General features: G+C 41.7%; 1 protein-coding gene across 1 annotated transcript in view; it reads right to left on the reverse strand.

Annotated features, from left to right (window-relative positions):
- Positions 1–1,497: 1,497 nt before the first annotated feature.
- si:dkey-70p6.1 (uncharacterized protein LOC570575 homolog) overlaps positions 1,498–11,956 on the reverse strand; it is a 12,024-nt gene continuing 1,565 nt past the window's right edge. Inside the window, exons 2-7 of the mRNA XM_042409497.1 lie at positions 8,153–8,377; positions 7,834–7,891; positions 7,573–7,651; positions 6,001–6,464; positions 3,521–3,658; positions 1,498–3,113 (exon numbers count right to left, since the gene is read on the reverse strand). Coding sequence (XP_042265431.1) covers positions 2,574–3,113; positions 3,521–3,658; positions 6,001–6,464; positions 7,573–7,651; positions 7,834–7,891; positions 8,153–8,286 — 1,413 coding nt within the window. The 5' untranslated portion in view covers positions 8,287–8,377 and the 3' untranslated portion in view covers positions 1,498–2,573. The remainder of the gene's footprint in view (positions 3,114–3,520; positions 3,659–6,000; positions 6,465–7,572; positions 7,652–7,833; positions 7,892–8,152; positions 8,378–11,956) is intronic.

Raw genomic sequence — 11,956 nt, forward strand, 5'->3', positions numbered from 1 at the left:
CTGTATTCTCCAAGACAGCAGAAGACTGGCTTGCCCATGTGACTACTGCCTCAAGGTTAACCTGTTACCATGGAGACAAGCCCGCCAATGAAAATTCAGCAGACGGTTGCGATGTTGACTGCAAGCTTTTTGTTTTAAGGGGTGACCTATTTTCCCCCTCCCTCCACAGCTACTCAGACGCAAACCCTGCTACTCTGGCACATGTGCACGTGCACGCAGACATTCACCCAGATAAAAAAAAAAAAAAAAAAAAAAAAAACATGGGAAGGCTACTCAGACACACACATGCACATACACGCTCCATGTGAAATGAGGTTGTAAGGTTGTACACAAAAGAAGCGAAGGATGATGGAGGAAACAAGCAGAAAAACATGTTAAAATGACACTTTTAGAGTTTTTTTTATTTTTTTAGTTTGTCCCATAGGTATGTTCAGATTTTTTTTTCTTTCCTTTTGAAAGAACTGAAGACATGAAGCTTTTGAGATCAGAAGAAAATGTTTAAATTAAAAAGAGAGTCTTTGATCCGTCTGTAGTAGATGAGCAAAGTGAGCTCTTCAGAAATACACTCGGTAATATTTAGGCCTAAGAGAAAGTTGTCCTCAGCGTCACTCTGAGATTTCTGCTTCCTCTCCATTTTTAAGAACTGAGACTATGAGATAAAACGTATTTTTTTAAAGTGCCACTTTATTACAAAAGTATAAACTTGACTGACATTTCATGAATAGTAATCTTGATATAAAACATTACAATCTTTTGCACTTAGCACTTAATTACACGCTTTTGAGTACAAGACCCTGTAGTCTGAATAGCAAACACACAACATTAGCTGCCACATTTAACTTAGCTGGGCTTTCCAAGAACACACCGTAGCTTCATGGCTTCAAAAACAACAAACAGAATACACTGAAATTTACATTGCAGCTGTTTTGCAGTTTGTGTCACAAGATAAGTCATTCCATAACACAATTAAACATAATAGAAAAAGATAGATTTCTTGACACTGATGATATATTTATTATTCTTTCTCTTTTGTAATGTACATACACATTGCATCAACATACAGTATAATCACATTGTTTGCTGGGGATATTTGGTCAAATGAAATCATCATCATCCAGGATTTGGACGTAATTTTGTGTGTGTGTGTGTGTGTATGTGTATGTGTGTGTGAGATCCTCAGGGTGATGCTCTGCTTGCTTAGCAAATCATTTGCTTCACATTTTTGTCATTTCTGCAATATTTTAACACTGATAACAGAGAGAGGAGGAGAGAGAATGTCCGTCGATGGATTGATGATGAGACATGACGTTTGCTAATACACATCAGTTCTACTGTAGCTTTCCGAGCTGCACTATAGTGAAACCCAAGCAGATTCATATGACCACAAGGCAGGGACTATGTGGATGAACGGTCCACAGATGTGAGTGAGGACTGAGCAGAGGGAAGGGAGTGGGTGGGTGGGTGGTGGTGTGGAGGGGGCGGGGGGGAAGGGGTGGGTTGAGTGGACTGTCTCCACCTTTAGGACTCGGGCAGTTCTCTTTAGTCTTGTTTCATCTGTACTGTGTGTGCGTTGCAGACGTCGGAGGAGAGAAAATTAACTCTCCTCCCTGCAGCACAGAGTCCCACTGAGCCAAAGACATCCTTAATCTAACTGGCATTATGCTCTACAGAGAAATAAAGCAACACACTAAAAAAGAAAACAAAAAAAACAACCAACAACAATAGAAAATAAAAAAAAAAACATTCATATAGGTACCACATGACAGTGCTTGATTTTTTGTGTTTTTTTTTTCACATTTTTAGCATGCAACTTGTAGCAGGCAAAGTGCAGAAACAGGATCAACAAAGTAAAACACTTCATTTACAGACGGCAGTGGAGACAGTGTTCAGTCCATGTAAGATGAAACAAAACATGACGGAGGGAAGTATCTGGTCAGTTTTTAAATGGAAATGGTCTAAATTAGTCGAAGCTTTTAGGAGGAATGCAAAATGTGTGCAATTTTGTTATAATACTCTCATAATTTTTTTCTCTTGGTCCCTGAGCTTTCAAGTATTTTGATTAGTAATTCATTCCTTTATATCATTTAAATTCCGTCCTGAATCACATCTTGACCAACTACAGGGAAGGCCTGTTCACGACAGACTAAGTGCTACCAAAAGATTTCACACAATGCTGTGCCTTTTCCCCAAATAAGAGTCCTGCTCGGACCAGATAAACGACTACTTTTACCCGCTAGAATTGAGGAAGAACTCATCACTTTATTGTGCTTTGCACATATGTATCAGTAAAATAGTGCTACTGTTACCTACAGATTGCTCTGCAATGGTCTTGTGCTCATTTATTATTCACTACCTTTGGATTCCTTATAAGGTTTATAGATTGGACTTTGTATTCAGCCCAGGTCATAACAGATCAGCATTATTGCCCCAAGGCCTCTGGAGCCTGTGAAAGGCATGACTTGAATGTAAACAGTATGTGTGGGTGAGCATGACAGGGGCTCAGCCGTCACTCCTTGTGGTGTTAGCTCAGCTCCTTGTGTTGGAAGGGTAGGGGTCACAGTGCAGCAGCCGCCTCAGAGCCCTGTTACATACATCTCCATGCCATCGTTGAAAGTGAAGATGGTGGTGGTGCTGGAGGTGGCGGAGCCCTGCTTCAGGTCGCCGATGCTCTCGTACAGGTTCTCCCCCGGTAGCAGCAGGGCTTTGGCAGGCAGGTGCTGTAACTTGGGGGTTTGCTGCGTCGGCGGCGGCGGAGGGGGCTGCTGCTGCTGCAAGGGCTGCTGGCCTTTCTTCCTCCTCGGCCGCAGGGTGGCACACGTGTTTGGGGGCCTCTCTCGCTTCCAGGCGCCTCCACCTTCCATGTTCTCATAGGCCAGATCGCACTCCTCTGTCCCGAAGGACTCATAGCAGTGGTCGTCAAGGGACCCTCCCATTGCTTTGCCCTCCTGAGGGGCCCAGGTCTGGGGTTTGACCACTACACTAAACCCCCCATCCCGGTCTCGGTCCCGGTCACCACGACCCAAGGTCCGGAAGCCAGGATTGGCTGGGGGAGATCCCGGCACAGCTCTCTTCTTCTTTCCTGGTTTACACACCTTTGAGTACATCTCAGCCACCTGCAATCCAACAACATCATCACTGAGATTATGGACTGTAAATACTTTAAAGGAATAGTTTGACATTTTGGGAAAAGCACTTATTTGCTTTCTTGCCGAGAGTTAGATGAAAAGATTGATACCACTCTCTGATATGAGGCTAAAACCAGCAGCAGCTTAGCTTAGCTTAGCATACAAACAGGGGAAACAGCTAGTCTGGCTCTCTCATAAGAATAGTTATCAATAGATTGTCGTCGTCATTTTTACACTTTTTTAATGGATTAAACAAACAAGACATAATGTGTTAATTAGTGAGCTTTAGAGGTGTTGGTAGGCTAATCAGCTGCTGTCTGTAGCTTCATATTTTCAATTTTAACAAAGTAATTTAACAAATAAACCAGGTTGATGCACATATTGAAGTGTCACACCACAGCAGCAGACGGTTGTATGTTCTCCACTGTGTGAGCAGCCAACGGGCCCAGGGCTTTATTCTGGAGCATGACGATTTCTTCATCCTCTGGAGGCTTCCAGATGTACTGCTCTCCGTTGCCCATAAACATCACTTCCTGTCAACAGAGCAACAAATCACATTTGGGGCAGAACTGAATGGTCACATGTCCATGCATGTACTCTGATGCTCAGCTGATAAATGAGTGATAAATGATCCACTTTAAAGGACAGGTTCACAATTTTTCAAGTCTGTCTTAAAACAATAATCAGGAGCCCAAATGAATATTGAAATAGGTTTTTCTTCTTCTATCCCTTCATAATGCACTTAAATGTAAGTGATGGGTATCAAAATCCACAGTCCTCCTGTGCAAAAATGTATATAAAGGTTTATTTAAAGCTAATATGAAGCTTCAGCCGTCCAAATGAGTCAGATCAAATAGATATCTGCCAACATTACAGTCTTTTTAGTATCAAAGTCTCTTTTTTTGTTCTTCCACTGCAGCTCAACAAGGAAACACAAAGAGGGACTTTGATGCTAAAAAGACTGTAAATGTAGCAGATATCCACTTGATATGACTAACTCAGACTGTTGAAGCCTCATATAAGCTTCAGATTAATTTTAAATGCACTTTTGCACAAAATGACTGTGTAGACACACTGTGGATTTTGGCCCCCATCACTTACATTGAAAGCACATTTGAAGGGGATCTTTTAAACGCCAGTATGAATGGGAGGAAAACCTCTTTCACTGTTCATATGGACACCAGACTGTTGTTTTAAGACAGACTTGAAAAATTGCGAACCCGTCCTTTAAACGTGTTGAACCGCAAAGCTGACACCCGAAATGTACTTTATGGATTTCATGCAGTATTGAATAGATTTTCCCTGGAAGGTGGAGCTTGTAACATGAGGCACCATGTGCTTATATTCTGGATGACTCAATTTCAACATGTTGCGTCATCCACAGGAAAGTCAGTGGTGATCAGCCCTGTGAACAGACTGCGTACACATGTAAGCCTGTGAACTGTGCATGTTACCGAGCTAAGGTCACAGCAGATAGCGCGACCTCACTGACCTCACACAGGGCAACAAATGGTCTCCCACTGTCACCTGGAGGGGAGCACGTAGCCTTATATCCACAGTAATAACTAGACAGTCCTGCTGCTGCGGATATATGGAGGAGGTGACACTGTTGAGAGCAGAAATACCCCACCATCGCCAAGAACTCTTGGACATATAAACACCGCTGACTGCCTGGACTTCAAAGAAATATCTACAGAAGTGCAAAAATATCACAACACCATGCGTGATGTAGCCGAGTGCAGGAAAAACTGCAACACTGGCACATTTACAACCGCAGCATCAACAGGAAATATGACAGAAATACTCTCCACATCCTGCTCCCTGTACCTGGACAACAAACTAAATATTAATACGCTAACTACAGAATTTGTTACACATGTTAACACAGCCAGTAACAGAAATCTGAATCTGACACTCTGAATAGAGATCTCAGGGAGGCCTGATGGATCAACTAAACTCTCGCACTGAAGCATCTTTAAAAAAAACTCTCCCAGTAAGGCCAGTACACAAGACATCAACTCAATCTTTATCGACTGTTTATGATCTTATGCTGCTCGAGTCAGACCTCTGGAGGACCAACACCGACCCAAACAAGCTTTAAACTTCCTCCCCCCCCCTCCAGTCTTCTCTTCCTTATGTTTTTTTTTTCAACTGACTACTCAGGTGTTGCTGTCCAGGATTATTCCAAATCATCTTTTTTTTTCTGCAACATTAAGGTCACCAACAATACAATATGTGAAAAACGTTTACCTCATTTCCAAAACAGTGTTTTTATGTTTTATTTATGTGGGAATCATTTCATATTTATTGGTTACATGTTAAATATTACATGTTTTGGACCGTAAATGTATCAAATCAGTACAAAAAATATGAATACATACCTTCTAAGATCTAAACTAAAAGTCTAATCTAATCTTCCCTGAAATTACTTCTTCTAATGGTTACAAATAACCTAAACATTAAGTTAAAACCAAAATTCACTCTACACAAGAGCTGTTGAACTGTTTTAAAGGAATAGTTTGACATTTATGGAAATACACTTATTCGCCTTCTTGTTGAGAGTTAGATGAGATGATTCACACCACTCTCATGTCTGTACGCTAAATATGAAGCTGCAGCCAAGAGACTGTTAGCTTAGCTTAGCATAAAGACTGGAAACAGGGGGAAACAGCTAGCCTGGTCTGTCCAAAGGTTAGATAATCGGCCTACCAACACCTCTAAAGATAACTAAAGAACATGTTTGTTTAATCTGTACAAAAACTGAAGTGTAAGAATGTCAAGTTGGCAAAAAAGCGAATAAAAATATATTTATTATGTCAAACTATTCCTTTCCACCATGTGATCCTCTGTATGCGAAACATTTAACTCTACTAACCTTTGGGAATGAGGGGACGTTGAAGGCCTCCATGTTTCTACGGGGCAGCTTTGTGCTGTGAGGGTGTGGCGGTGGAGGGGCGGGGTGTGACGGCGGGGCGTGTCGTGGCGGTGGCGCCGGCGGCTCTCCCATATCCGTCCCGCTGTCCCTCTTTTGGGGCGCCTTGTCGGCCTTCCTCAGCTTCCTGACACAAGCGTACTCAGCCGTCTCCGGAGGGTGTGGCGGAGACATGACCTGGGCCTCGGGTTCGGGCAGCCCTCCTTCCACGTCCCCGTCTGGGTCTGGTGGAGCCGGGGTGTTGGCGGGGACGGCCGGAGGGGCCGGGGTGTCCGTCTGCCCGGCCCTGCCTACCATGGCGTAGAGGGCATCGTCAGTACGTGAGGTGGAAGAGCGTCGCCCCACTTCAGAGTAAGTGTGCTCTCCGTCCTCTCCAGTCCCAGAGGGAATCTGGGGAAGCTGCCTGCCTTGAGAACGAAGGTCAGAGTTAAACCGACTGCTTGAGCGGCAGCAGAAAGGTCCATGCCGACTGGACATTTGTCTTTAGACGCCTTTAGACGGCACAAACAAGCTGCTACTACTACGTCCACCATAAAGCAGAATTCACATCCTCTTCTTTTACCATTCAACAAACATTTGCGACCAAGAATTTCTCACTATAAAGAGAAAATCTTGGAGCTGACAGTGAACTGGGAACTGACGTAGATGTTTGAGAATATGCCTCCAAATTGGCTTCCATCCACTGCAGTGGAAGCAAGACAAGTATGAATCAGGACATATGCTTATATTTCTTCAAACCCTCTCAGGCTACTGTCACACTGCCCACAAACGCAGTTCCCTGTTGACTGTCAGTGATATCAGCTCCAGGATTTGTCTTGGCGCTCCGATTTCTGTCTTTTAGGGAGAGATGCATGTTTATAAATCAAGGCTGTGTTGTAAATGTCATGTGAATTCTGTTTTAGGGTGATTTTCTCCTCTAAAATCTTGATACGGAAAGGTTTTTCATGAATATAGGGCCGGATCAAATACTGGGAAACCTGGAGAAAAAGTGTGAGGCGGGAATTGTCTTTAACCAACAATCTATGTGAATGTTTAACTAAACGTTCAGTTACGTTATTTGGGGTTGGTAATGTTGTCTGGCAATAATCAATGAGGCTGAAGCTAAATCAGAACATGCTACATGCTATCCTCATTTGTCTTTACTTGTCATGATATTAATCTGCTGCCAAATTTTGCGATTGATTTTCCATTTTTGCCATTTTTTCATGGACTATATTGTTGGTGTTCGGTGAAAACTAGTATCTCTAATTTTAGTGATTTTAACACTTTCAAGATAACAATCTCCTCATGTGACTGGCAAAAAATATCACCCCCTTCGGCTCAGAAAATTTCCCTCAACATTCCCCCTTTAGATGATGCCAAAAATGCTTTGTCATGCAGCTAAAACGAGACCAGGCTGTTCAGTCCCCGAAAAGTTGACATTTGGAAGTTATAAGGTTTTCAGCGAGGTTCCAACAGCGAGGTGCAGTTCATAGAGCGCACAGGTCAGGATTTGTATGTGAAAGATGAACTCACTTTTGCCATTGCAGTTCATCTTGTTCATCTCAGTGTCTGATTTACTGATGGACCGCAGCTTCGACTGCCTGAGTATACCCTGAAAACACACACGCACGCACGCACGCACACACACACACACACACACACATACACACAAACACTAATTAAGACTGAAGAGGTGCCCTCTGAATGATATTGTTCCCTGCTGAATTGAGTTGCTTCAGCTACCTCTGCTGCAATACAAACAAAACAACGAGGAGTGTGTTGCCTGATACCTACCATGTCCATGAGACGGTGTTTTCCACCCTCGCCGGGAACATTGTGTGTCTTTCCCTTCCTGTGGTAAACACAACCTCTCAGTCATACAGGTTGACACTTACTACAGTGATGCACTTCTGTGTGTGTGTGTGTGTGTGCAGAGTTTGTGCCTGAGTCATTGTCCATATGAGTCTGAGTCATCTTATGACTGTGCACATGTGTCTAAAGGGAGACATTTGCTTGTCTTTGCATTTGCAAACGAGCATCCTTATCAACACATGCTTACATCCATGTGTGTGTATTTGTGTGTGGTCATACGTGTACGCGTGCATGCTCTCACCTCTGGCAGCCCACGCAGAGCACCACGATGAGGATCGTAACAACAAAGGCTGAGGCAGCAGCGATAGCACCCAGCAGCAGGACCTTGCCGTAGGGAGGAGCCGTGAAGTTCAGCCCGTCCTGCATGGAGGCCATGTGGGAGCGCTGGCGCTCACTTGCTCTCACACACTCACACTCTCACCCTTACACTCATGCACGCAGGGAAGTGCCACAGTCTCACTGGGATCTGCAGTGAGAAGGCACAGAGTGGTACTTAATTACAAAATTATCTAACCTTTACAAAACATCATGTAGGTTAACAAAGCAGCGGAACCAGAAGTAAAATATTCACGGTGGGAAAGCAGAGAGAAAGCAGCAGTTTGAAAAGAGGAAAAGTGAGATTTCCTGCCAGCGATGAGGCAGTGAAGTGAACTGACATTACGCCTGCGGCATGTGCTGCTGTTACCTTGTTTGGGATAACTGAGCTTTCTGTGTCACACTTATATAGACATCATACCTGCTCACCACTACGTAGCATGATGGTGAGCTTGTCACTACAGCAATACAACAAGTTTACATTTAACAACTGCTTTATAAAACTGACATAAACCAGAAAAAACAGTTTCCTGTAGAACTGGAACTAACCATTAGTTTCAATGACCCTCCATCGGCTGCTTTTCTGCTATCAATTAATCTACGTATGATTTTGTCAATTAACCGATTAGTTGTTTTGTTTATAAATTGTCACAAAATAGTGAAAAATGCCTATTATAGTTTCTTAGAGCTTATGGTGTCATCTTCAAATGTCTTGTTTTATCTGATCAACAGTCCAACATCTAAAGATACTTAGTTTACCATCGTGCATCACACAGAAAAGCTTTCACATCTGAGAAGCTGCAACCTGCTGCTTAAAAAAATGACTAAAATGATTATTCACTTATCAAAATAGCTGCAGATTAATTGTTGCACCTCTAGTTTCACAAGAATACGGTGCAAATCAATTTGTAAGGTAGCTCCTATGATGCATCCAGGAACATAGGATTTCCCAATGGTTTTAACCACTCCAACAGAAAAAAAAACTACAAAAAAAAAGGTACAATGAGTCACAGCACATCTGAACATGCCAGCAGGCAGAGTAACCTGAAACACTGAAGGAGCCGAGATGAAAGCAGAAGGAGCAGACAGAAACATCTTTCTTGCCTCCTCTCTACTCGTCGCTGCTTGCCAGACAATTTCACATTTGGCAGTGTAATATGTTTCAAATAAACAATAAAAACACGGAGCTATAACAAAAAGGCGAAACAAACAAACCCATTGTAATCTCTGTCAAATCATGCCATCTGTCTGCTGTGACAGAGTGTTTTCATGTGTGTTTATTGGCTGCGTTGTCGCCTGTCCATCAGCAAAACAAGACTGCAGGAAACATACTGCCTGGTTTTGTCCAAAGTCTAGTTGCACTGAAGTTTTGGGACATAATGCTTATGTCTGTCATCTATTTATTCAGTTTAAAACCACAGATGTTCTTCCAAACAAAACTCTCTTAGCCATTTTCATATGTGAAAACCCGGCTAGTGATCTCCTCCTTTTAGACAAAGTCTTTGTATCTGCATCATGCCCGCTCATGATCAAATCTGACACTTCAAACGACGTGCTTTAGTATTGGATTCCACATAGATGCTTCCCTTCCAGACAAAATGTAATCTTCACAGTCCAAATTACTTTAACAGTTTGTCTGTAGTCTGGTGAACAACGTGTCTCTTCTCTGAAAGTTAGCCGAAGCCTCAAGACTGTTGCCGTGTTTTTAGGAGAGACCATCACATGACTGTTGGGCTTTTCTGAGGACAACATGTCAGTCTGGTCCATTCTGCTGTGGCTGAAATACAGTATTAATATGTTCTTACATAGCTGAAGCAGTTCAGATAGTTTAGCTTTAGCTTTGTATTATTTGTAATGTTAGTGAGGAGTGATTAGGATTCAAGCAGCATAAGCTCTTCTTCACTGTTCCCTCTTCTTCTTTACTAAAATCATCAGTTCAGGAACTTGTAATTTGGTTTAACTGAGTTTTGGCCTGATAAGGATTTAATATTTGATTTAAACGACTGAAATTATAAAATACTTATACTTATCAGCTGCACTGTAGCACCCACTCCTGTTTTATCCATATATTCCAGTGTCCAGCTGGCTCTCCTAACACAGGCCACACCTGTTCCCACCTGGATAAATTTGGTTGAAATTTGCAAATTATGCAAAACCAACTTTTGCTATCTAGTCTATTCTCTTAACCCAAGAGGGACCACGTTGATCTTAACATAAAAGACTCTCTGGAGTATGAATGTCAGTGATTATTCAAAACAGAGGCCAACGTCAAATCTCACCAAGACTTGTCTGCATATGAACAGATTGAACATGGTGAATCTGGCACACATCTGACCAAATGTGGCAACTATTTTTCCCACATTTTGAATTTTCTAAAACTGACATTTAAAAAGATTTCCTACACCAGTGGAGGGGGGGTCGGGACCTCCTCAAAGTGTTGCAAAATAAATCCGAGGGTGGCGAGATGATTAACAGACTGGAAAAACATTTTTTTTAAAACTCAAATCAATTATGACTTTTTTTTAAATTACTCAAATAAAACAAGAAAAAATAGTTAATTTGAACTGAAAGACACATGCAAACAAAGGTGAAGGGTCACAGGTAGACATTTCTTTGTTTTAAGGGGCACCAAACCAATAAGTCTGGGCCTCCCCGTCCAACACCTTTGATCCCATCACCTCCAAATGTGTCATGCATCACGTCTGATTAAAACTAAAATTGACTATAGAGTATGAAACGGTTATAAAGTGTTGTAGTTAAAGTTATCCTGAGCATAATTTCACACAAAGCTTTAGAGACTCACAGGGAGTTGAGTTTTAGCCAAAGGAGCTCCAGTAGAAATCTTTCACTGTGAAGCATCAGCAGCTCCATCAGCACAGGAAACCAAATCAGATCAGTAAAGAATAAGAACGTGATGTCTCCATTGTTACACAATTAATGATTATTTTCATTATCAATTAGGCGATTCATCACTTGGTCTATAAAACATCAGAAAACTGTGAAACATGTCCATTACAATTTCCTACAGCCCAATGTTAAGTTATCAGACCAACAGTCTAAAACCAAAAGATACTCAATTTACTAAAATGTTAAGACCAACCAACAGATGTTTGGCACTTTTGCTTGAAAACTAACTCAAAGGATATGTTCTCAATTTTCCAAGTCTGTCTTAAAACAACAGTCAGGTGCTCATATGAACATTGAAACAGGTTTTTTCTTGCTGAAGATAATATGAACCTTTAGCAGTCAGAGTTAGTTTTTCCTGTTCAGCTGCAGTGGAAGTATAGAAACAAAAAGAAGGAATTTGTCACTAAAAAGACTGTAACATTGAAAGATATCTACTCAAGTACGGCTGAAGCTTCATATTAACTTCAAGTAAACTTTTAAATACATTTTTGTGTGGAGGGAGGACTCCATCACTTACATTATAAGTGCATTATGAAAGGATCTTATGATGGTCAGTATGAACAGGAGGAATGATTACAGCAAGAACAACATGTGTCAGTGTTCATTCAGGCTCCTGACTGTTTTACAAAACGTTTTATGAGAAATTGTGAACTTATCCTTTAAATGATTAATCAACATTCAAAATGTAATTTTCTGTTGAATCAACTTATCATTGGCGCTCCTCTACTGAACAATGAACAAGGTTAGTTTATTTAAAAATGATACGACTGAGTAGAGGACGAGGTCTGTTAAGGCCAAAATATCACTTTTCATGTTGTAGTTT

Source organism: Thunnus maccoyii, chromosome 4 (genome assembly GCF_910596095.1).
Source record: "Thunnus maccoyii chromosome 4, fThuMac1.1, whole genome shotgun sequence".
NCBI classification, from domain to species: Eukaryota; Metazoa; Chordata; class Actinopteri; order Scombriformes; family Scombridae; genus Thunnus; species Thunnus maccoyii.